Source organism: Uloborus diversus, unplaced genomic scaffold (genome assembly GCF_026930045.1).
Source record: "Uloborus diversus isolate 005 unplaced genomic scaffold, Udiv.v.3.1 scaffold_15, whole genome shotgun sequence".
Taxonomy (NCBI): Eukaryota; Metazoa; Arthropoda; class Arachnida; order Araneae; family Uloboridae; genus Uloborus; species Uloborus diversus.
The window spans coordinates 343,624-371,380 of NW_026558209.1; the positions used below are offsets into that span (position 1 = coordinate 343,624).

A 27,757-nucleotide genomic window follows, 5' to 3' on the forward strand; every position below is an offset into this window, starting at 1 on the left:
TATCGAGCAAATAGACTAGTAGAAACAATGTTGATTATTCGGATTAAATCGACTGATTACAAAATAATTTATCGAGTAAATGGACTTGTAGAAACAGTGTTGATTATTTGGATTAAACCGACTGATTGCAAATTTAACGAGTAGACTCGTAGAAACAATGTTGATAATTCTGATTAAATCGACTAATTACAAATTTATCGACTAAATGAACTTGTAGAAAGTGTTGATTATTCGGATTAAATCGACTGATTACAAATTTATCTAACAAATAGACTAGTAGAAACAGTGCTGATTATTTGGATTTAACCGACCAATTGCAAATTTAACGCGTAGATTCGTAAAAACAATGTTGATAATTTGGATTAAATCGCCTGATTGCAAATTTATCGAGCAAACAGACTAGTAGAAACAGTGTTGATTATTCGGATTAACTCGACTGATTACAAATTTATCAAACAAATAGACTAGTAGAAACAATGTTGATTATTCGGATTAAATCGACTGATTACAAATTTATCGAGCAAATAGACTAGTAGAAACAGTGTTGATTATTTGGATTAAATCGACTGATTACAAATTTATCGAGCAAATAGATTAGTAGAAACAATGTTGATAATTCCGATGAAATTGACTGATGGCAAATTTATCGAGTAAACAGATTCGTAGAAACTGTTGATTATTCGGATTAAATAGAATGATTACAAATTTATCGAGCAAATAGACCTATAGAAACAGTGTTGTTAATTTGGATTAAATTGACTGATTGCAAATTTATCGAGTAAACAGACTCGTAGAAACTGTTGATTATTCGGATTAAATCGACTGATTACAAATTTATCGAGCAAATAGACTAGTAGAAACAATGTTGGTTATTCGGATTAAATCTACTGATTGCAAATTTATCGAGTAGACTCGTAGAAACAATGTTGATAATTTGGATTAAATCGACTGATTACAAATTTATCGAACAAATAGACTTGTAGAAATAATGTTGATTATTCGGATTGAATCGACAATTGCGAATTTATCGAGTAAACAGACTCGAAAGTGTTGATTATTCGGATTAACTCGACTGATTACAAATTTATCGAGCAAATAGACTGTAGAAACAATGTTGATAATTTGGATTAAATTGACTGTTTGCAAATTTATCGACTAAACGGACTCGTAGAAACAATGTTGGTTATTCGGATTAACTCGACTGATTACAAATTTATCGTGTAAATACACTTTTAGATACAAATCGATGCATTTTAAATAGGAAAACAAGTTGAATAAATGTGCCAGATTGTTGTACTTTTATTGACAACGTTTTTAATTAAAGTACCTAAATCCATGGCGTTTCAAGGGGAAAAAAAGAAAAAAATCAGAGGGAGATATGGATAGTTTTTTTTTTTCTGTGGTCTAAAAAGGAATAATTCTGAGTGTCGGGAGGAGCAAAATCTCCCCAAATCTCTCCCTTTGGATATGTCAGTCTTACATCTAATATCAATTTTTATGGTGCACTATGGAAATTGACTTTGTAATTTTGGGCTCATTACAAATATGTACTTGACATAATCTCAATTTTAGCAAGGTAAATATCGAGTTAATAAGTATGGAACTGGATAACAATTTTCGAAGCGCTTTGTATTCATTTAACACCAAATACAAATCCCGAGTTTTACCAACCACCTGTTTACGTAAAAATGCGGCATTCAGCGGAATTTAGAGTTTTCGACGTTCTTGTTTAATTACGATTCCTTCATAGAAAACATTTGCTTGCATTGTTTATTTTTATTTGTGAATTTTCGTCATTTATTTCGGGTGCTTCAGATTTTTCCCGTTCTGAAAACTTGATTTTGAATGAGGTTTTGAATTTTTGGGAGGGCGGAAATTCTTAATTTGCCGAATGGAACAAGCTTTGCAGAAGGATTGTAATTTTGCCGAATAGAGCTTCAATTTTGCCGAATAATGGTACTTTTGCCGAATCGTCAGAAAAATAGCTACAGTCGAACCTCCATATATCGAACTTCCACATATCGAAATTTTCTATATATCGAATTCCCAGCAAATTTCTACGTTCATTACATAGAAAAATTGTTTCCATATATCGATAAAATCTCTATATATCGAATTTGTTTTCGAGACATTCGTAGATTTTTTTTTTTCCACTTTAGACTGTTTGTCTCATGAAAAATAAAGGTTAGGGGAAAAAATTATGTTTACTAAAGGTTGCTACGAAACTCATAAAGAATCTGGGGTTGAGAGGTGTATAGATAGGTCGTTGTTTCGTTCTGGAGTTCTTAAATTCCCTCAAGTTTTTTTCAAATATCTTAGTTGTAACCAGTAACATTGTAAAATCAGTTTCAATTCATCCCTTTTGTCTGTTGATTATCATTCCTAGTCGTTTTAGCTGCAGTAAAAAATCATTCTAGTTAAGTAGATTGATTTTTTACTTTTCTTTCGATTACATTGTCAAAACGAAAATCCCCTAATATTGCGGATCAAGTTGAATTGCCGAAGAATAAAGGTACTTGAAGGCGCAAAAATGTAATTTCTGTTATATTTTTAATTAACTTTCATTTAATCCGATGCTCGTATAAATTAGAAATTGGGTTTCATACATGAAAATTAGCTTTAATTATAATGTTTTTAGCAGATTTTTAGGAAATAATAAAATCGTTTCTATATATCGAAATTTCTATGTATCGAATTTTTCCCGGCAATTTGATACTTCGATATATAGAGGTCTGACTGTATGTGAACCAGCTGCTACTCGCATACACACAGGTCTACACACACACACACACACACACACACTCGTGATTGCGAAAAGCAATTTGAGAATTCAAGAAGTCATAAAATTCCATGATTTTTCTTACTTTTTTGCTGGCTTTTCAAATGAAAAAAAAATGGTTGACAGCGGAGCGAAACTAGAAAGAAGAATTTTAATATGCATTACTATTTATTATAGTTATTTAAGTTTTATAAACGATCGGCCAACAGAGGTTTTTAGCGATTCGGAAAACCGGGAAATTCAGATATCCGGGATAGCGATGGTCTGGATAATTTAATTGATTCTCTATTGTAATAACAATGTTAATCTTACTAAATTTGTTTATGCATACATGTTTCGGAGTTTAAATAAACCCCTTTCTCGATGCAAAAAAGTAAGCTTTTGGGTGTAAAGACATCCGATTAACGCTTTTATCGGATATATATAGATGCGCGCTTATCTTTGCATCCAAAAGCTTACTTTTTTGTATTGAAAAGTCGGTTCCTTGAAACCTCGAAACACGTACATGCAATAACCTGCAAATCTTTTGCGATAAATATTATTTTTGCCAGTGCATATGTGACACCCGGGGCGGCGATAATTTATTTTGCGGGGTGGTCACCCCGTTCTACAAACGCAAAAAAAGAAAATTTTTAAATATTCTATGCAAACACGAAAACTTAAAATTCATACTATCTTCAGAATCAACTACAGTAGGCGCCGCTTGATGTGATCACGGTTAATGTTATCATTCGCTTAATGTTATCAGAATCACGAAGTCCCGGAACACTTGTATGTTAACTTTAAAGAAGTCGGATATTGTAATCAGCGTCTTCGTTTATTGTTATCACTTTTTCATAAACTTTCAATTTTTTCCCCGTTTCTGTTCCTCAATTAACAGAAATACGTAGGCAAACACTGACGAGACTAACTTTCTGTGTAGCATTTTGTGGTTTTCAATAGCAGTTCAAAATTTTTCTAGGAATGAAGTTACAGAAAGTTCGCCCCCCCCCCCAGTGACCACAGACTCCCCCTAAGAAAACTTTCTTTTGCACCTAAAAAAATTCAGTCGCTGGACATGTTGCTAACTAACATGTTGCAGACATTGATGTAGGACCTCCATTGTTGCCATTACTTTGTAAACTATCAAAGAATTGTGTCGAGGTTGAAAACAAAGCGAAGTTAAATTAAGATTTAAACAACAAGCAAAACCATGCTGGAAAAGATAGAAAAGCTGAATGTGCTTTGAAACTGGTTTACGAATGTCAGGGAAAACGGTCATAATTTACTTCACCTATTACTATGTGATTAAAAATTGCATAATTTAGCTTTAACTTTTTATAATTCAGATATTTCCATTCTGTTAATTTAATAATTTATAACTTAAAACTGCGTTCAGTTGAGTCATTGTGATTTTAATTTGAGATTGCCAAAATAAATTCACCTTAATTGGAAAAAAAAATCATTATTTTGTGTCTCCTGAATTCTTTTCGTTTATTGTTATCGAATTGTATTTGTCCCAAAGTGATCACATTAAGCTGCGCCTACTGTACATTTGTTTTTAAATGAAATTTTAAATGAACTAGCGTTCAAAAGACAAATAAAAACTATAAACAATTTTTATATAACATGACCTAGACGCAATGAGCAGGCCGTCGAGAGAGGTCAAAAAAGTAACGGGGTGTATGTAATTGATGGTCCCCTAATTACGTATCTCAAACACAGGGAAAGATAATGGGGTTTAGTGTTTTGGCACAAGAGGAAGTGACTACAAGGTCTAAATATTGACAATGCGAACCTAATCCTGAGTATAGTATTCACTTCATGATGAAGGGTGGGAAGGAGGGGGCCCGGAAAATTTTCAAATTTGAAGCCTTAAAAATGCTTTTTAACTTCATATTTTTCAAAAACTTGCAATTCCACTTTGAGTGACACCCCCCCAGTTGGGTGTCACCCGGGGTGGACACCCCCGCCCCTTCGTCCCCCCGTATCTCCGCCACTGTTTTTAAGGTATTTATTTTCCATTTTCTACAGAGGCTGTTTAATTGTCTGTTTTCAGCCAAATTTTGCGACTTTTTTTCCCCAATTTTCAGAAATTACATTTTACTAACACGGAAACGAGGGCAAAATACCACTATTTATTTCACTATGGTCTTTCAATCGCTACTTATTTTTAAAAAATTAATTTTTCACCAGTGTCAAGTGTTGGAGAGACCTCCTCTTGAAATATTTTCGTGAAACTTTCGAGTAAATGAATTGCGATTTTCGACAACAATCGATTCTTGGAAGATTTCTATGACAGCAAAAAGTTGAACAATAGGGAAGTGATTCTGCACTTGTTTCATCATTTATGCCTGTCATGTTCTGCAGATGTTTCAGCATTTTTTTTCTTCTTTTTGACTCCGGAAGTATAATGAAAGCTCAAGGTTGGGTTGCGTAAATACAGTGTTGCCAGATGGTCAAATCCAGATTTCCCCAATTCCCTTCCAACTTTTCCCCAAAAAGCGATGTGTTCTATCAAAATTCCCCAAATTCAAAAATTATTTTTCCACTAATGTTTTCATGAAATGAATCGACTTCCTCTGATAGTTTTGTCTCTTGAAAAAATTTTTTTCTCCCCAAATAGCCAAATTTTCTTATAAAATTCCCCAACTTTTTTTTTCTTCCCATTTTCGCTTTTTTTTTTTATGTCTTTATCTTTATCTTTTTTCATCTTTACAAATAATAAGGCTGAAAGTCTCTCTGTCCGGATCTCTCTCTCTGTCAGGATCTCTGTGCCGCGCTTAGCACCTAGACCGTTCGACCGATTTTCATGAAATTTGGCAAAGAATAAATTTGTAGCATAGGGTGTGCACCTTTGGGCGATTTTTCGAAAATTCGATTTTGTTCTTTTTCTATTCCAATTTTAAGAACATTTTCTCGAGCAAAATTATCATAAGATGGACGACTAAACTACCAAATTATCATAATGTGGAACCGTAACGTGGGCAAGCCAATTGGCGAGAAATTCATCATGCATTATTTGTAAATATACAGGGGAACCAAAATACCTTTTAATTTTCTACTACGGGCAAAGCCGTGTGGGTGCCACTAGTCATAAATACAAGCGCCTGTCCGAGAGATAAGAAATAGCCACATCTGTGCCATATCTGTGACGCGCACAGCGCCTAAACCGTTCGGCCGATTTTCATGAAATTTGACACAAAATTAGTTTGTAGCATGGGGTGTGCACCTCCAAGAGATTTTTCAAAAATTCGATTTTGTTCTTTTTCTATTCCAATTTTAAGAACATTTTCCCCGAGCAAAATTATCATAAGATGGACGACTAAATTACCAAGTTTTCATAATGTGGAACCGTAACGTGAGCAAGCCAATTGGCGAGAAATTCATCTTGCATTATTTGTAAATATACAGGGGAACCAAAATACCTTTAAATTTTTCTACTACGGGCAAAACCCGTGGGGGGTGCCACTAGTCATAAATAAAAGCGCCTGACCGAGAGATAAGAAATTGCTAAATATTTCTTTTCTACTTGCATTTGCTACTCTGCTTCTGTATGTTCAATTAAACTATCTTTTTTGTATATATTTATCCAAGAACATTCTCCATCAGACTTATTTTTACCTGTTTCACGTATCAACTAGTTACTCACGCAGAACATTAATGCGAATTCCGTAGCATAATATTCCACATAATGCGAAATGCGAATGCCATAAAGTTGAGCAAAGCTAAACCAACGCTGTTTGATACAATGTAACTACCAGATGTCAAGACGCGAATTTAAATATGAAATTTTTTTTTTTCCCAGAGGTTGTTTTTTTCCCCCAGGTTTTCCCCAAGAAAAAAAATTTTTCCTCAAAGAATTCCCCTCAAAACCCATTTCCCCAAAATTTCCCCAGAGAGCACCAGATTTCCCCAAAATGGGGAAATTTCCCCCAATCAGGGCAAAACTGCGTAAATATGGCGAATAATAAGGGTTCGGGAGTGAAAAGCCCTTTAGTTTTGTGTGGACAGAATAAGTGAAATTCGTTCAAGCAGATCAACCAAAAGTCGGCATATTCACCATGTCTTAATTTCTTGTTCTTAGATAATTATTCCCAGGCAACGAAAAATTTGCAAGCACTTCTTGAAGAAGTAAAATTGAATAGTTCTCTCAAGAAAAAAATAATAATAATAGTAAATTTGACATCTTGAATTCAAATTATGTTTTTTGTAATCACTAGTGTGTGTGTGTAGGCAGGCGTGTGTGCTTATATGTGTGTGTGGGGTATGTGTGTTTGTGTGTAGGGGGTATGTGTATGTGTAGGCATGTTTGTTTGTGTCTGCGTGGAGGTATGAGTGTGTGGGTAGTTGTGTGTATGAGTGTTTGTGTGTGGGGGGGATGTGTATGTATGTGTAGGCATATGTGTTTGTGTCCAGGCATGAGTGTGTGGGTAGTTGTGTGTAGGTTTCTGTATGTATGCGTGTTTGTGCGTATGTGTTTGAGTGTGTATATGTGTGTAGGCGTATGTATGTGTTTGTAGATGTGTACGTACGTGCGTGTATGTATGCGTGTAAGTGTAGGATATGGACGCAACTTGTTGACGGTTTTCGCTAGAGGAGCAGCATCGTGAGGAGCTGGTCGACGGTGGCGCTGCAGAGGGTGCTGGTGGGAAAATAAAATGATAGCATATCAAAACAGTCAAATGAAAGCAATAAGCAATCGTGATTGCCCCCCCCCCCAAAAAAAAAACTTGCGGAATTTTAAAGGAGATATTTCTTAAGACTTGGATGTTTTGATCGAACGAAATTTTATAAATGTTTTGAGTTATCACACATTCTTGGATGGTTTTATGATGAAAAAATATTGCAGACAAAAGTTTACCTTCATGGAATAGCATCGTAGATGCAGCGTCTTGTCGTATGTCAAAGTTTAGAAGATGGTTCCAAAAAAATAAAAAATAAAAAAATGTGGCTCCAAAATGTAACAGCCAGTTAATAGTGCATTTTTTTTTTGCAACGTCCATATTTTTCTGGGCAAGCTTAGTTCAAAATTCTTCGGCGGGTGCAGTTTTATATTTTGGCACCAAAATGTCGACCTGCCAGTGTGTTATCTCCATTTGTTGGTCTGTGAAAGACAGAACAAGATTTTTTGCTTCAACTTCTTTACCTTCTGCCAATTAAGGAAGTTTTCCGCGAATTCATTCTGCAGGTTTAACATAAAACTTGAAAAATTCTTTCTTCAAATTTAGCATGAAAATTGAACAAATATTCATACACTGTCTCTTTCAAAACTTTTTTTCCATTCAAAAAGTGAATTGCTTGACTTGCAGTTGAAGGGTTTGCAGCGACGAAGAGTTATCTCCATTTTCACTTCCTTTTACAAAAAAGGAAGTATTGTATTCGCGAAAAAACTTTCACCCAAAGATCGGCCTTCATTTCCATTTTGCTCACCCCCAAATGAATGTTGAGGTTTTTTTTCAACCCGATCACACGTGGATATGTGCCTAGGAACGTACAGACACCCGAAATATCCATTTTGACGACCCCCGAGTTAATTACAACGAATTTTCTCGGGACGTCTGTATGTACGTATGTATGTGCGTATGTGTGTATGTATCTCGCATAACTCAAGAACGGAATGTCCTAGAAAGTTGAAATTTGGTACGTAGACTCCTGGTGAGGTTTAGTTGTGCACCTTTTGGTTGCATTCGTATGCTCGAAAGGGGGTCTTTTGTCCCTTTGTGGGGGGAAATCATTGTTAATTTCGATGTAAACTCAAGTAGTGTTATAATTTAGCGGACACTTGGCGATATATCGCCAGTCTTTTAGTCGCCAACTTGGCGTCAAATTTGGCGATTTAAAAAAAAAAATTTTTGAGCAATCACGATTGCTTATTGTTCTTATTTGACTGTTTTGATGTCCTATCATTTTATTTTCCCACCGCCACCCTCTGCACCATCACCGACGACCGGGTCCTCACGATGCTGCTCCTCTAGCGAAAGCCGTCTCCAGGTTGCATCCATGTCCTACACACACGCGCATACATACACAACTACACACACACCCGCACACACACACAAACACATACACAAAAACATACACAAAGGCAATTACATACAGACACCTACACATGCACACAAACACATACACACAACTACTCACACACGTATGCCTGCACACAGACACAAACACACATGCCTACACACATACATACCCCTACACACAACACACATACCCCCCCACACACAAACACACACGCCTACATACACACACTCGTGATTGCGAAAAACATAATTTGAATTCAAGATGTCAAAATTCAAATTAAATTATTTTTTTTTACTTTTTTAAATCTGATTTCAATTTATCCACTGTTGGTGATATTTAGAGAGTCGACTATTGAATCATATTAAAACTGTCAGTGAAAATGACATTAAATGGGTGGTAAGTCACGTGATGCACGCTCATCAGCTCGCTTGGTTGTTGGGAAATCTCCATGTTGCCTCAAGCGAATGAAGCAGCCAACTCATTCCAGCGAATAACTTGAGAACTATCAACCAGGAGATAACTCCTTGTTGAACCAAACAACCGAAAAATGGAGTAAGCTCTTTGTTGCTGCAAACTCTTCGATTTGTTTTTGAGGTGGAATTCTTTTTGAGAAGGTTTTGAAATTCTGATCGACAAACTCTTGTGTGAGGAAAGTGACGTAGTTGTTTTTTATGCGACGAGAAGTGGCCAGATGCGCTCTTTTCGCTTTCTTTCTTTCTCGTTGTCCGTGGTTATGTGTACTGCGTTGAGCACGGCTGTCTTGTCAACAGAGCATCCGTTGAAGCACGTGCGTATAGCCAGCTCATTTCGAGTATTGTTTAACGGTCCCGTTGCTTATAATCTATTTTCTTCATTTAAATATATAATTTTATTGTGAATATGCCTGAATCGTCTTGGCATCAGATTGCACAGTGCGGCAATATTACTGTGTGTACGAAAACGGTAATTGAGAAGTTTAATTTCAAAGCGAATTGCATCCACTTTAGGATTTTTGAGCAATCACGATTGCTTATTGCTCTCACTTGACTGTTTTTGGCGTGCTATCATTTTATTTTCCCCCCGCCTCTCTCTGCAGCACCACCGTCGATCGGCCTCATGATGCTGCTCCTCTAGCGAAAGCCGTCTCCAGGTTGCATCCATGTCCTACACACACGCGCATACATACACGCACACATACATACACAAACACACACGCATACATACAGACACCTACACATACACGCACACAAAAACCTTTCACACACACATACACACACAGAAAAACATTCACACACACATACACACAACTACCTACACATTCATGCCTGCAAACAGACACAAACACATATGCCTACACACACATACACATACTCCCCCCTCCCAAACACATTCATACACACAGTGGCGGCGCGAGAGCAAAAGTAGACGTCGGTGACGCAGTTTTGCGAGGCCCTTTTAATCATAAAATATTCTCAGACAAATAATTGAATTCATGGAATTAATTTTTGTACTAACTATTGGCACTTAGGGTTCCTAATTCACTTAATTGCTAGGACGAAAACATTTTGTGATTAGTAGTGCAGTCTAAAAGAAGTTTTTTTTTGGTGGCGGGGGGAGGAGGCGGCACATTGACGAGGGAAAAAATTACCTGATAAAAAGGGGGTTCCGGGGGTTCTCCCCCGGAAAAATTTTGAAATTTATAGTTTAAAAACGCCATTTTAGGCTTTCTTTGCTGACATTAAGGGAAAAAAGGTACAGGGTGTCTCGGTGAAAATTTCTAGAAAATGAAGCATTAAAAACACAATTATAGGCCATATTTATTGACCTTAGGGTCAGAGACTGTCCCAGATCGATTCTTTAAAAAAAAAAAAAAAAAAAAAAAAGGTCAAAACCAATCATTTGCAAATTCTCTAAATTGAAGTTTCAAAAACGGAATTTTAGACAAACTTCGAAGATTTTACGGGAAGGAAAGGAGCTCTTCCCTCGAAAATTTTTGAAAATTATGGTACTAAAAACTTTAGCAATATTTTACATTTAGGAGCCATTCCACTTAAACTTTTTGTTAATGTAGTTTAAAAAGCCTAATTGCTTATGATATAAAAGAAAGACGGTATGGGGACCCTTGCCCGAATATTTTCTGAAATTCAAGCCTCAAAAATACGATTGTAAGGCTATTTTTTGTAATATTAGGCTCGGTAATTTTTGAAATTCAAACTAAAAAAAACGCAATTTTAAGCGATTTTCGATGTTGTTGAGTATTTGGTGGCTTTAGGCTGGAAATATCGCGAAATTAAGATCTGGAAACAAAATTTCAGTAGTTGCTCCATAATGCTTTCGATGTGTGCGTTTGTATGTGTGTGGAGGGGGGGGGGGAGTTCAGAGGAGCAGCATTTTGAATATTTTCTTACTTTTAGATGAACTTAGGAAACAAAAGAAAAAAGAAAGGAATTGAAAAGAAGAGCAAAAAGAAGGGGATGGGGAGGAGTAGAGTTAACTGATCAATAAGCTGCTGCCATTGAATATTTTTAACTCAGGCCCCGACAGAATTGGACCAAATATTTGCTAAGTCTGGACTCTGTGCACTCTCCCCCTGCACACACTATTTTGATTACTTTTGCGTCTGTTGTATTTAATAAGAGCTTCAATCAAAAACATGGAAATATCTTAAAACTTCTGAGAATTTTGCGAGGCCCTATCTGCGCGAGGCCGTCGGCAGCTGCCGACGTCGCCGACGCCTAGCGCCGCCACTGCATACACTCAACTACCCACACACTTATGCCAGCACACAGACACAAACTCATATGCCTACATACACATACTCCCCCCCCACACACACAAACACTCATACACACAACTACCCACACACTTATGCCAGCACACTGACACAAACTCATATGCCTACATACACATACTCCCCCCCCCACTCACAAACACTCATACACACAACTACCCACACACTTATGCCAGCACGCAGACACAAACTCATATGCCTACACACACATACACATACCCCCCCCCCCCCACAACAAACACTCATACACACAACTACCCACACACTTATGCCAGCACGCAGACACAAACACACATACCTACAAACACCCTACACACAAACACACATACCCCACACACATAAACACACACGCCTACACACACACGCGTGATTGCGAAAAACATAATTTGAATTCAAGATGTCAAAATTCAAATTATTATTATTATTATTTTCATTTTCAGAATCTCTAGTATAAGACCTATCGCGACCCATGAATTTCTTTCTTCTTGAAATGTTTTATATCTACTGCTACAAATTACATAAACATTGGTTTTACCATCACCTAAACGGTGCATATCCATTCCCTTATTTCTCGCCAAGTCTTTTACAGCAAAGTAGAACTTATCCCATATTTGCCAGTACTCACTCATTCACTTTCGTCTCATAAGGGCACAAATCCAAATTTGAACTCGCCACATCTCAGTCAAAAGTAGTTCGCAAATAAAACAGCGGAGCAAAGCACTGGTTGAGCACTTCCAATCAAGCATGATATTGTCCGTTTTTCACTAGTTGAGACTTGGCCACGCCCCCAACACGTGGTATCGGAAGATTTTATATGCGTCTTTTGGGGATGAGGCTTCAGACCAACACTGAGAAAGGTTGCAATTGGTCATCGTTATCGCGCTGTAAGAATACGAGTGTTCTATAATTTTCTAAGAAATTACCTCCCACCTTCTTTCCCGAAAAAAAGGTGTGCTACTAAGACAATTGTTCGACTTAAAAGTATTTTAAGATTTGCAGTGTATTTCTATACGTTTTGGGTTAAATTATCATTGATTTTGCGAAGGAAATCCTAAACTTTCTGTCTTTCACGCTAAGTAAACAATTTCTGAAAACACGGTGAACAGTTGCAGGTGAAATTGGAAGGAAAATTTTTCCTTCTATTCTGCTGAAACTTGCACAGCTCTCACACGTGGGTTTTTCATAGGTATTCTAATTATAAATCTCTAATCGCATATTGTTAACTTTGCTGGTCAACCATTTCTCACCTTATTTTCGATCCACTCACCTTATTTTCACCATATTATTCTTCTTTAAAGCGTTTATTCAATATTACACAGTGCTTAGGGATAAATGAACTACTTTTGCAATATTTCGAACTGTTTTACTTCGAATATAATGAAGAATTAATGCGTTTTTGAATTGTGTTTGTTGTTACTTTGCGAATACGAGTCATTTTTAAAATAATACGTAGATTTGTAAAGTGAACAAGCAAAAATTAATGCCAAAAGATTTTTTAACTATAACCGTATTGAAAAAATAACAAAAAAAAAAAGAAAGAAAGAAAGAAAACGACAGACGATAACTTTAATTTCGAATTTTTCTGAAAATATTTCTCTGTCACCTCATTTTTGGCCCATTTTAAACAGTCAATATTTTGTAAAAAAAAATGTTGAATTGATGTAATCATGTAGAGACAGTATAAAAAAGTATTGAACTACTAGTTCGATTCCTAGGCACTTCATTTTTAACCATACACATTTAAAGCCTACGAACAATTTTGGAAGCCTCAGTAGGTAAGTTGCACTCTGTGTGACACATTTCAATACTTTAATACTATTTTTTTTTCCAATATGGCTTTTATTCTTCAGAAATAAAAAAGGAACAAAACAAAAATTAAAGCTTTTCACATGCCAATATGGTTATCTACAGAATAATTGAATAAGTGCCTGAAACAACGTTTTATGTTACTGTTTTAACCTATTTATTTTTGTAAATACGAAAAAATAGACATGCTTTTTTAATTCAAGTTTTTTTCGATTACTCTAAAAGTAATTCAGTTCTTCCAGTACTTTTACGGAACAGCGTTACGTGTGGGGATCATAAAATAGGCAAAAGTTTGTTGCCCGTATTCTAATACAGATCCGAACAAGGACGGACACAATGGAGGGGCGATGGGGCGACCGCCCCTTCCTTGAGTCGAGATGCAGAACTATTCCACGGCATGTCTTTGATACTGAAGTTGAAAATTGTTTTAGCCTATCTTCAATAGTTTGACGAAGCTCTTGCTGTCTGGAAAATGAAAGTGTAGCACATATCTTATTCTTAACACATTACTGATAGAGATCTGAACTTTGTATAGGAAGTATTTTAAAGTTCCAAAAACTCAATTTTAGAAGATTTTAGATGGTATTAAATAGGGTTATAGGGTTCAAGTGCTCTTCTCAGGAAAGTTTGGAAAATTGAAGTCCCCCCCCCCCAAAAAAAAAAGAGGAACTTTAATGGGACACCTTTGATGGCGTTAAGGTAAGGGATGGGGTTTGGTACACTCCTCCGCAATTTTGTAGAAAAGGAAGTCCCTCCCTTTCCCAAAATAACTGAAATGAGACGATCTTTCATGGTGTTTGGAAAAGGGGGGCGGAGGTTTGCGAATTTATAAAAGGGTAAGGGTGTGAAATCAATCGCCCCCTCCTTGAATAGTTTCTGGATCCGTCCCTGGCTCTGAATGTAAAATGCGTTATTTTTATCAAGAAACGTTGCTATAGTCAACCTATTCAGTTGTTCAACATATCCCACACTGGCAAGGAAACTGACTCAACCACAAGAAGAAAAAAAAACAGCAATGGAGAAAATTAAGGTTTGACGCAATAGTAATTTTAAGTGATTTAGTCTCAAACATTACAATATGCGCAGTCAACTTATTATGTGATGTTTATTAATTAGTTTTTGAAGTATAGATACATAATGCATACTTTAAGCTCGAAAAATATTCTTCCAAATTATGAAATTTTAATGATGTGTCATTATTGATGAAATCGTTTCTACGCCCCCCCCCCCCCCCCGCACCATTTAGGTGAGCTAACTTTGCGGTTTTTGTGTCGAGAAAAAGCACTAAATTTAGATTTTAAATCAATAGCCGGTACGGTTTTCCCAGATTTTGAATTGTGTCACTTTCCTTGCCGGAGTGCGATATGATTCTTTATTAAAAACATACATGATCATAAACAAATTGTGACTAGAGCTATCCAGGAAGGAGGGGGGGAAGCCGGTCTTTTCCCTTAAAACAATTGTTACTGCGATTTTGGTGACTTAGAGCAAACCTAAGGAGTCGTTCACAAATGATGTCACGCTTGAAAGAGGTAGGGAGAGAGGGTTCGGGGTTCATGAACTTCGGACAGTTAGTCTCAAGGGGGAAGGAGGGGATTATAAGAAATATGACTTCACATATTTTGGTCCAAATAAAAGCGTTCGTTATAGCAATATGTTTATCGAACATTGCGTGAGATGTGACGAGGGGAGAGGCTAAGGTGAAGTGTAACGTCCTTTATGGACAATTCGTGTTTACGTTAGGCTACTGTGTACTGAAGTGTTATAACTAACTTCGTTTCTGCTCCCCCCCTAGAAAAAAAATTGGTTAGCCCCTCCCCCCCCCCCCGCGCTGGGAAATACTCGCCCTGGGGGTAGTCGTCATGTCTTAGGACGGCCTTACCCATGAACCTATAATTTTAAAACAGTATTCAAACCAAAGACACTTTTTATAACGCATCGCAAATTATTACATATTTCTAAACATTAATATTCATGCAATACTTAGAGAAATAGCCTTGATTTTAATAGTCAATTGCTTTAAATATTTCAGATTGATTTTTTATTGTTTTCTCATTTACTTTTATTTCTCACATGTAAATCCTTTCTGGAACAATTGCTCAGTCCCCGCCTTTGGTTCAACCAAGTTTTTTTTTTTGGGGGGGGGGGAGAGGGGGGACAACTTTTGTTCGAATAATGTTTTCATCATTTTTAAAAAATAACTGCTACTGTAGATCTACTGACTGTATATCCGCTCTATATGATCTGAAATTTTGTACAATCCATACAGATGCATCAAAAAGACCCAACCCGTAAGAGCTACTGAGTCACCCCCCCCCCCTCAAGAAAAGGGAGAGGGAGATGGAGAGAGATATTAAGTCTTCAAAACGAACGCAACCGTTAAGCATTTCAATGCCACAGTCTGTGTAGCAATGAAGTTTTCCTGTCCCCCCCCCCCTTTTTTTTCATCAGCGCACTTGCAATTTCGAATATAGGACGTTAGTGTTTAAAAGGATATCGTTCAAAATTCAGAAAACCTATCCTTAATAGAAATGTTTCATTCGGAAAACAGAATACCTTACTTTTTTTTTTGTAAATACAATATTTTTGTTCTGAAATTTTCAGTTTAAAAAGTGTAGATTCCCCGTAGACGACAATTACGCGAAGCTAGAAACGAAAGAACACAAAGACATTTTTACAAATTTAAATGCCCGCCAAATTTAGGGTTGTCTCAATTGAAAGCGGTAGCGATCACCCCCGCGCTTAACTTAGCTTTGCTTTCGGGAAGGCGTTCCGAAGTCTCTTCTCCTCATGAACGCACAATACACGTCCGTATTAAGCGATCGCTGCACCTTGCGCCTTTTGCAAGTCTGTTATCAGTTAAGCAAGCGCGACCTCAAATTGTGATTAGTAAATTAATGTTAAATAATTAATATTACTAAAGTAAGAAAAACAACTTTAAAAAAATATACGTCGGATGTCTTATGGATGAAAAGACATCCGACAAAAACGCTTTTGTCGGATGTCTTTTCATCCATAAGCTCATTACTTTTTGCATTGAAAAAGGCGTTCCCTGTAACGCCGAAACACGTGTCTGCTGTAATTGGCAGATTTGTGCTTTTTTTAACGTTGTTTTTCTTACTTTACTGTTTAGCACAAAGGTTTATATTTATCTTAATTAATATTACTATTTAATTGTAATCAATTAATGATTAAATTGCGATTAATTGTGATAAAAATTGATCTACTAATCTATTAATATTAATGCCTGTAACGCTGTTGTTTGAATCGGCTGGCTAGGGTGATTTTATTGTTCATACTTAATTAGATCGAAGGTCCTTTTTTTTTTTTGAAATGTTCAATGAAAAGAATAAAGTAAATAGTAAGGAATAAAGTAGAGTAAAAAAAAGAATATATTACAGAATCTTGAATATTTTGTTTCAATCTAATAATGTTTATTTCTGAAGAAAATACGTGTTTTTTTACAAAAAGGGATGATATCCACTGTTTTACACCAAAAGATAATGTATTCAAAATAAAATTGGCAATTTAGGTCTGGGGGGATAAAATTGAGGAAACATTTCTAGACCTATGCAAATACAGTCGAACCTTGATATCTCGAACCTCCTTATCTCGAAGCCCTTGATGTCACGAAAAAACATTTTCCCCTGCATTTTGTATAAAAACCCCAATGTATTTTCCATAGTTATCTCGAAATTTATTTTTCGAAACCCTTGATATGTCGAAATTTTTGCACAAAAGCAAGTTTCAGTTGTCGTTTTTCTTAGACAATTTTTGTAGTAAAACCAGTTCCAGGGACCAGTTTTCATCTCTCTTCATTTTCATCAGTCTGTTTTTTTAACTCCTACAAAATGGCTACTGAAAACTTTTTTGAATGTGGGGAGCTACTAGTTCAAGATAAGGATTTTTAAATTTTTAGGTGAAAAACCCAGTTGAAGTTGTTGTTCATTTCAAAATCTCTTCCTGTGCACTTTCGACAATTATAAAATTTCAAATCTAGTAAAATATTGAAGACTACTTTATTGATCGTAATTCAAAGTGGTCTCATAGTACATATATAAATGCATATAGCGTACGTGCATGTAATTGTGAGAATTTCTAGTGTAATTTTTTCAAAACCTTGATAACTCAAAAACTCGATATCTCGAATTTTTTTCCTGTCCCGAGAGATTTGAGAAATCGAGGTTGTATTGTAGTCAGTTGTTATTCTCCCCAAAACATAGTGAGAAATTCGAAATTCGAACAGTTAGTGTTTGTGCGTAAAAAGTTTTGTTTTTTCGTTTTGCCAAAAAAATACAAAACTGGATGTAATTCGTTTTGAAAGTAAACTCCTCAATTTCTCTTTTTAAGAACAAAGATGATGATGCAGAGTGGCACAGATGTATGTAATTTTATGTAAATAAACGAAAGGCTGATTATCTCAGTACTAATTAGAATGGCTATTTACCGTTTAGTTAACTTTCGTCGATTTCCATCCGCAGAATTGAATAGGGAAGTTTTCGATTTTTCAATTTTATTTTTATATGATGGTGTAACATGTATTAACAGCATAGGTGAAAAAAATTTTGCGATACGATAAGTAGTTTTTTTTAAATTAATTTTTAAATTCCAACCGATTGTGGCGTCAAATGGCACAGGAAGTGACGTCATGAGCTCTTCCGATACGGGAGAAGGCGAAGGACGTGCAGTTGGCTTCGAAGACGAAACGTAAGGCTTACCTCCTCGCATTTAACGCCTCGCGTTTCTGGAACATTAAACCTCTCATCCTCTCGGAAATATTCGAATACCATCATTGATGTTACTTGAGGAAGATTATTTTTTTTCTTTCTTTCTTTCACACACACAGATTGAGGTTTCTGCTATTCCACTAGGGAAGCTTATACCTCTATTAATCCACAACGTTTCCAGGATTTTGTTTTTCCAGGACAACACAAAGACAACACAATAGATGGTGGTGCCATCTATGGACAGTTCGAGAGACAATTTAGAACCAGGCCAGGAGCCGAATAACTTCCTAGTCTGGCACTCCCAGAGGTATCGTTTCACTTGGAGGACATTGTGACCACGAGCATATTTAACGTCGCCCAGTCACCATTAATGACGACGGTGGGTCTTCGACCAGTGGGGATCGAACCCGAGACCCTCTGGTTCCGAGTCCAATGCCTTACCGATCAGGCTACCGCGGCCCTAATGATTATTTTGATTGTGCTTTAACGAATCCGGCCAACATCGTGTGTTCAAAAGGATTATTAAATTTGTAAAAAATAAAAATATCAGCGCGCTCAAAATGTCCGTAGCGAAAACAAGGGATCTTCGGCGGAAGGCTGCCCATGAGTGCCCTGTGTCGTAAGCTCGTGACGTTTCAGAAGAGCGCTCTTTTGCGCGTGGAAAAATTCGTTTAAAAATTCATTAAAAACCAACCACGGTGTTTTAAAATTCGGCGATGGTGAATTTTTTAGTTTTGAGGGTCAATTAACAATATCCAATAGTCAAAATATGAACATTTAATAGGTTGCAACTTCCCTATTGTATGGTTCTAAGGGGCGCATCAACAAGTAACAAACTATTCTTTCGAAATTCACTATTGTTTGTTACAGAAACGTAGCTGATTAAAGAAAAGCACGATACGGTTGCGAGTTTTGCTTAGAAATGTGCACTACGGCTAGCGTATCGGTATGAGGAAGATTGGGAAACAACAAAGGAACCCCTATTCAATGAAATAGGGGTCGTTCGGCACAAGTGAATGGAATCGTTTCTTTTGAAATAGGATTTTTTAGTTTTAATTTTTTTGTGAGAATTTTTATGTATATCACTTCATTTTTACTTTCTTCTATATCTAATATATAGAAGAAAGTATTGGATTCGTGCAAATTTTCGAATTTCGACGGATTCGAACGTTTTGAGGTGTGCTGAGTCCATTTCGACTATTTTTGGAAAATGTCTGTCTGTCTTTCTGTCTGTGTGCGTCTGTGTGTGTGTGTGTCACGTCTGTGTGTGACCAGTTTTTTGTGGCCGCTCTACAGGAAAAACTACCGCATGAAATCGAACGAAATTTGGTACACATATGTGCCCCTATGTGAACTTGTGTCCATTGGTTTTTGGCGCGAATTCCTCCAAGGGGGATGGAGCAATGGGACGTTTTTTGAGTTACGCGTGCTTGCTATTCCTCAGGAAGTAACTGGCGGAATATAAAAAAAAAATGGTCCATATGTTGCCATTAACAGGAACAGGTGCTGATTCAATTTTGGTGACAATAACTCAAACGGGGGTTGAGCTATAGAACGTTTTTTGTCGTCCATTGTGACTGCTGTATCTCAAGAAATAATGAACGGAATGAAAGAAAAATTTATCGGCAAGTAGCCCTTAGTGGGTATAAGAGCTGATTTTATTTTAGTGTCAACAGCTAGAAAGGGAGTAGCGCAATCGCCCGTTCTTTTTTTCCATTGTGAGTGCCCTATTTCAAGAAGTAATGCTACGTTCTGGTTGAAATTTGGAATATATGTGAATTTATATGTAAGCAGGCTTTGGTTCAATTTTGACGCCGATCGCTCCAAGAGGTGTTGATTTTTTTTTTTTTTTTTTTGCGAATAAAAATAGCTTTATTAATGCAACAATAAGAAAGATAAATCGTAATAGATTGTCGTCTGCGTATTTCTCGTGATTTTAATTGTATGGAAATGATCGGAAATATTATCTCAATGATTTAAAATTTTTAACTGTTGTCATCTTTTGTTTGTTAACTAATAAAATATTTGTGATTAATTCAAGCAAGGCTTTTAAAATAACTTTCAATTCTCGCTCTTTGCTTTGCTTTTGCAATCATTCAGACATTGGGATGGTCGTCAAGTTTTTGCATGTGTCATTTCGTTTTTGTTGGGAATATTGCTTCCTCATCAAGCATGGGGAGGGATCAGAAAAAAAAAAAAGAAAAATATAGAAGAAAGTTTCATGATGGCCACAACATACTAGTTTAAAAATGTTTTTGGTAATGGCTTATTTATTTCATTATTTGCCAAAACTGGAATTTCGTTCGGCAAATTGAGAATGATCGTCATCCTGAAAATGTTAATTCGGGGCGCCCCGAGTATCTGAGCAAAGTTTTATTGTCGAGAGCTGCTCGAATGCTTGATGCTTCTACAATACATTCCTCCATAAACCAAAGGAATCTGAAAATGAGAGAACCCGAGGCCAAGTTGTTGACCTTGAACGAAAAATCTGAGACTGTTTCTTAACGATGACAACAATAGCGGTGATGAGAGAGAGAAAGAGTAATATAATTCTCTTCTTTCTCTCCCTCCAGGTATGAGCTCCAACAAGTGCGTGTTCGTGACCGGCGGAGCGGGTTTCATCGGTAGCCACACCGTCATCGAGTTGCTGCAGGCCGGATATGACGTCATCGTCGTCGATAATTTCGTCAATGCCGTCTCAGGTAAGGCTCAGCTGTGACGTCACGACCGCAGAAGAGAGGATGACACCCCACCATGTCAAATGATGTCATGCTTTCGGGGGGGGGGGGGGGGAGCTAGGGAAATTGTGGTAAGGGGGAAGGGATAACAAGGTGCGACATCACAGAATTTGGTCGAAATACGTTTCTTCTATTTTTTTGTAACAATATAGTATTCATCAACTAGCGCAGCCAGAAAACCTTCTGGAAGGGGTTTTTTCATCAAAAATACCTTCTGGAGGGTTTTTTTTTCATTAAAGATTCCCAATGGAGGGGTTTTTTCATAAAAAATACCCACTGGAGGGGTTTTTTGATTAAAAATACCTTCTGAAGAGGATTTTTGATCAAAAATACCTTTTGGAGGGTTTTTTTTCCATCAAAAATACCCACTGGAGGGGTTTTTTTCATCAAAAATTCCCAATGGAGGGGTTTTTTCATCAAAAATACCCACTGGAGGGGTTTTCTGATTAAAAATAATTTCTGAAGAGGATTTTTGATTAAAAAGCCTTTTGAAGTTTTTTTTTTGATCAAAACAGCCTTTCCATATGCAAAAACTACTGTATTATATTTTGCATTTATGTTAAAACCAATGCCTTTGGGGGGTGTTTTCACCCCCCCCCCCCTCACTGCGCCACTGTATTCATCTAATATAGTGAGAGATGTGACAAGGAGAGGTAAAGTGAAATGTGACACTTTGGGACAAAGGTGGTCAAATAAGTTGAAAAAATGTGAACATATATGGACAGATACCCAAATAACATGAAACCAATATAATATACAGGGTGAATTTGACCTAATCTGCCAAACGAGGGGGGGGGGGAGGGGTATAGGAGAGCCAAGTTGCAGAGAATTATCCATTATCTGTCCAATTTGTAACCGTAACCGAGTTACGGTAGATATAAGGATAATAAGCCAAAAAAACAAATTTCTGAGAAAAAGACCGGTTTCTGGAATTACTGGAACATTTACACACAAAATAAGTACATATTTGAAAAGAGCAGACAAACTCCTACAAAATGACTATTTTTTTTAAATCGAGGTTGTTAAATGTTTCAGCGGCTACAATCTTTGAAACATTCGAAGTACTCAAAGTTGAATTGACGCCAAAATCTTTAAGCGGCATTTTCAAAATTTATCGTTTGAGCTACAATCGGTTAAATCTTCAAAACACTTGCCCAACCCACTAGCTTTCAAATGATATCATAGTATATCATATTGGGATTTAAGTTCGGAAGAAATTCAGACTTTTGTTTCTAAAATTAAAATTATCGTTTGTCAAAAAAGGAACCTAAACATGCCATACCCCTTTAAGTACGAGATCCCCCTGCAAATGACTACCTCCATATGGTTTTTGAACAAAACACAATTTTTATACGTTGTTATGATAAGATGAAAGTTCTTTTGCCGTGTTATTTGTCAAAGTATGGCCGGACGTAGTGGGAACTAGAGATGAGACGGGCTCAGCCCGAGCTCGGGCTCTAGAACCAAAAATAGGTTTCGGGCTCGGGCTCAAGCACAGATATTCAATCGCCAATTCCATACAAATTCAAAGCAAATAAACATTTTCCTACTGTGAGAAAATGAAAGGAACATTTAAATCAGTTCAATCAATGTCAAATTTACCCACCCCCCCCTCTCTCAAAAAAATAATTAATTAACTCTTATTTATAGTGTTTTCTTGCGATTACTATTGCAATATGTCATACAGTAATGCATTTGAAGTGGAGCATTTTAAGAAAACTTAGAAACTTCTGTTAATGGAGAATATTTGACGTAACATTTTTCATTGACAGAGAGATCATGTCAGACTGTAGAAGGCTCAGTTTTTGATACGAGAAAGTTCCCTCCGGGACAATATCACTCGGGCGGGCTCGGTTACAAATTTTCGCGCTCGGGCTCTCAAAAATGAGCCCGAGCTCATCTCTAGTGGGAACTCGCTCCGCCATCTAGAGTTCTAGGTGCGTTTCTTCAGTTTTCGTTTCACATTGCAAACACAATTTACTTGCGGGTAAAACTATTCTTTAATGAATTAAAGAGCATAAAATTACCTTTAAAAAGTTATTTTTTAGTTTCATTGTAGCTGTAAGATGTGCTGAAAAATAATTACATTAAATAATTAAAATATCATAAAAAAATAGTTTACTGGACAGCTACGGTAATAATAGAAGGAGATTTAATTCAAAAATAGTGTTTTGTACATTATGGCGTATTATCTTTGTTATTGATGCTTTTTTTTTTTTTTTTAACTTGAACATTTAGGTCAGAAAGGTGAAGCTCCTAGCTTGCGACGAGTGGAGCAAATAACAGGCAAGAAGGTTCTTTTTTACGAATGCGATCTTATGGATAAACCCAAACTCTCTGGAATCTTTTCCAAAGTAAGTGATCGAGCTTTATTCGAGTTTATTATAATACTAGTGGTACCCGCACGGCTTTGCCCGTAATAGAAAAATTAAAAGGTCTTTTGGTTCGCCTGTATATTTACAAATAATGCATATTGCATTTCTCGCCAATTGGCTTGTGCCCATGTTACGGTTCCACGTTATGATAATTTCGTAATTTACTCGTCCGTCTTATGAAAGTTTTGTTCTTAAAAATTCGAATAGAAAAAGAACCACATCGAATTTTCGAAACATCGCTTCGAGGTGCACACCCCCACGCTGCAAACTAACTTTGTGCCAAATTTCATGAAAATCGGCCGAACGGTCTAGGCGCTATGCGCGTCACAGACATCCTACAGACATCCAGACATCCTCCGGACAGAGAGACTTTCTGCTTTATTATTAGCTAGTGGTACCCGCAGGGCTTTGCCCGTAGTAGAAACTTAAAAGGTCTTTTGAATCGCCTGTATATTTACAAATAATGCATATTGCATTTCTCGCCAATTGGCTTGTACCCATGTTACGGTTCCACGTTATGATAACTTGGTAATTTACTCGTCCATCTTATGATAATTTTGCTCTTGAAAATGTTCTTAAAATTGGAATAGAAAAAGAACCACATCGAATTTTCGAAAAATCGCTCCGAGGTGCACATTCCCATGCTACAAACTAACTTTGTGCCAAATTTCATGAAAATCGGCCGTACGGTCTAGTCGCTATGCGCGTCACAGACATCCAGACAGAGAGACTTTGAGCTTTATTATTAGTAAAGATAATATTTAAAGCTTATAATAGCTCCAGTCCAGAGTGTTGCATTTTTTGATGATGATACGTTGTAACAGCGGAAAAAGGTACAAATCAAGTGACTACACTAAAATGATATTCAGTAAAACATTGCATTCATCTTGTCCCAATCATTAAATGTTAGTGCCGTTGAATTATCATTCCGTTGACATTGTCACAATGTTTACTGTCAAGGCCTGTGCAAGAAAATCTCAAAGCCATATGGCAAGATAGGTTGAGTTGAAAACATTGTATACATCTTGTCATGACGACTAACATTGACGCGGCAACCTTTCTGCAATACCCTTGCAAGTATATTTTTGTAATATTTCATACACTTTGCAATTTTTTTAATAACATCGATATGATAAAAAAGTTTTGAAAACATTTAGGCGAGGTAGTTTATTTTTGCAGTACAGGTACTGCATACATTTTGCGCACTAGTTTCTATTAAAAGAATATCTAAACGAATTTCTGCAGAACATGCATAACTGTACAGGACCGTCCTAAGAAATGACGGCACACGGGGCGAATGTTTTCTGACCCCCCCCCCCCCCATACATACAGAATGGTGGGCGTATAATGGAAAATTACTGAGCACTTTTATATTATTCATTAGCAGTGATGTTCCCATCTAAGTCGAACCTCCATGTATCGAACTTCCACATATCGAAATTTTCTATATATCAAAATCCCAGCAAATTTCTATGTTCATTACATAGAAAAAATGTTTCTATATATCGAAAAAATTTCTATATATCGAAATTTTTTTCGAGACATTCGTAGATTTTTTTTCCTCTTTAGACTGTTTGTCTCATGAAAAATGAAGGTTAGGGGAGAAAATGATGTTCACTAAAGGTTGCTACGAAACTCATAAGGAATCTGGAGTTGAAGGGTCTGTAGATAGGTCGTTGTTTCGTTCTAGAATTCTTAAATTCCCTCAAGTTTATTTCAAATCTCTTAGTTGTAACCAGTAACATTGTAAAATCAGTTTCAAGTCATCCCTTTTGTCTGCTGATTATCGTTCCTAGTCGTTTTAGCTGCAATAAAAATCATTCAAGTTGAGTAGATTAATTTTTTACTTTTCTCTCGATTTGTCAAAACGAAAAACCCCTAATATTGCGGATCAAGTTGAGTTGACAAAGAATGAAGATGTATGAAGGCGCAAAAATGTAATTTCTGTTAATTTTTTAATTCTTAACTTTCGTTTAATCCGATGCTCACATAAATTAGAAATTAGGTTTCATACACGTAAATTAGCTTTAATGTTTTAGGAGATTTTCAGGACAAAATAAGATCGTTTCTGTATATCGAAATTTCTATATATCGATTTTTTTTCCGGCAATTTGCTACTTCGATATAGGGAGGTCCGACTGTATTTTTCTGAGGGTATACTCCCAGTAATCCACTACGCACAACATGTCTATGCGATCATATACGTAATATGTCACTATACAAAAATTTGAAGCTTGAGGGTATACGCTATATGTTCGAAAAATGGTTGAGAGTATACGGCGTATATGGAGTATACCCTATGGGAACACCACTGTACATTAGACAAATGAACATGTAATTCGAAATCTATACGCTCCAGGAATCTCTACTAATATTAAAGCTGAAAGTCTCTCTGTCCGGAGGATGTCTGGATCTCTGTGACGCGCATAGCGCCTAGACCGTTCGGCCGATTTTCATGAAATTTGGCTCAAAGTTAGTTTGTAGCATGGAGGTGTGCAACTCGAAGCGATGTTTCGAAAATTCGACGTGGTTCTTTTTCTATTCCAATTTTAAGAAAAAAAATATCATAAGATGGACGAGTAAATTACGAAATTATCATAACGTGGAACCGTAACATGGGCACAAGCCAATTGGCGAGATACGAAATGATCATAACGTGGAACCGTAACATGGGTACAAGCCAATTGGCGAGAAAATTCACCATACATTATTTGTTAATATACAGACGAACCAAAAGACCTTTTAATTTTTCTATTACGGTAAAAGCCGTGCGGGTACCACTAGTTGAATATAAAATTTTAGCATTTTAAAACTTATTTTTTAAAAAAAGTAGTTGCGTTGTTGTTGTTTTGTCCATGACGTGCAAAAGAAAAGCACTAGATTACTTCGAAGCTGTCGAAGATAACCTCGGCAACCTCTGGAAAAAATAAATAACTAAATTGTTGTGCAGTAAAAGTTTAGTTTACGGCGCGCCCTCTCATATCTCGGTTACCAAAGATTGCCCCCCCCCCCCCCTCTTTGGATGGCCCTACAACTTTAAATGTGAATTTGTAACCAATGAAATCTTTCTTTTCCCCCAGAGTTTTTTTTTTTTTTCATTTTTTGACGGAATGCATATGTAGAAAACAATAAAGAACTTAATTAAGAAAATAAAAACTTTTTATTGCAGCACAAAATTGATTTCGTCATCCACTTCGCTGCGGTCAAAGCTGTTGGGGAATCGATGCAGAAACCGCTCCTTTACTACAAAAACAATGTTGTCAGCACAATTTTTCTCCTGGAGGTAAGATCAATTGCATTTTCATTGGTTCTTTGACTTAGTTAAAAAGCTACGCTGTTAACACATGTTTCGATTTAATTCTCGCATTTTTTATCAGTTGGAATAAAAAACAAATGTTTGCAATGAAACTGTTTAATAACGCTCATTGCACGAACGTTTATGTTTATTGAAAGCATTAAAAGATAAATTAAAATATGATATTGCTACAGTTTTGGGCGCAATAAAACGGACTACACTCTTGCAAACTTAAAGGATTTTAGAGCAGATCTAACGTTATATTTATGAGCCCTTTATCAAAAGAATTTATAAAACCTCCAACATTTAGAATTACTGGTTGGGAGGGGGGCCAGTTTCTATTCATATTTACCTGGATACAGATGTTCACTACTTATTTCAGCGCTCTCTCTTTTTTATGTCTGTTTTTAGGGTGCTTTTTTCTAAAATTTTAGTTTTTATAATAAGAAAAAATCAGTTATGCTTAAAATTTGAACACTGTATCTCAATAAAATTTGGCGATTAACTCGAATAGTTTCAACTTTTTTTCTTCGAAATTCTAGTAAATTTCTCCTCGTGAAAAAAAAAAGAGAGAGAAATATGAAAGAAATTCAAAGCTTTTAAGTATATAAAAATCCCCAGAAATTCGGAAAACTAGTGTTTCGAATTTTTAATTTTTACTGTCTGAAACAAATCTAAAGCAAAAAAAAAAAAAAAAAACAGAGTGAAATTCGAAACCAATATTTAAATCTTCAGTACAATATTTAAATTAAAAAAAAAAAACCCTTCGAAATGGGAGCTAAGAAATGAAATCAAATACTGTAAAACGCTCTTTTTTACAAGGTGAGTACGATTGCAGTAAAGCAAACTTTACGCAATTCTGCGGCGCGCTAAGCACATAAGTAGTCGTATCTGCACTTTTTGTCAAAAGTTGAGTTACGGTCACCAGGTGGTTTTTTAGTACATATGTCACCTAAATTTTACATTTTACGGTCCTTTGTCAATGGGAAATATTCTTCTTCTTCTTCTTATTGTTATTATTTTAGAGGTGTGCATCTGAATCAAATACACGGAGGCACACGACTTTAAACGGAAATTTTCCCTTTTGAATTTAAGCTCAGTACGGAATTATTCTTGCCTTCTTTTTCCGTAAAAGTAAAAAAAGAAAAAAAAATGCATAAAAAATAATGTACTTTCTTTAAAATATTGCATTAAAAAAAATAAAAAATTCTAAAATTGGTAAATAAATTTTGGAAAATAAAGAATTAATAAGTAGGCTAAG

At 36.3% G+C, this 27,757-nt stretch overlaps 1 protein-coding gene across 2 annotated transcripts in view; it reads left to right on the top strand.

The window, feature by feature from the left end:
- LOC129233020 (UDP-glucose 4-epimerase-like) overlaps positions 1-27,757 on the top strand; it is a 73,727-nt gene that overhangs the window by 16,412 nt on the left and 29,558 nt on the right. For both annotated transcript variants that reach the window (XM_054867102.1, XM_054867101.1), the window contains exons 2-4: positions 20,662-20,790; positions 23,065-23,180; positions 26,371-26,484. In XM_054867102.1, the coding sequence (XP_054723077.1) occupies positions 20,664-20,790; positions 23,065-23,180; positions 26,371-26,484 (357 nt within the window). In that variant the 5' untranslated portion in view covers positions 20,662-20,663. The remainder of the gene's footprint in view (positions 1-20,661; positions 20,791-23,064; positions 23,181-26,370; positions 26,485-27,757) is intronic.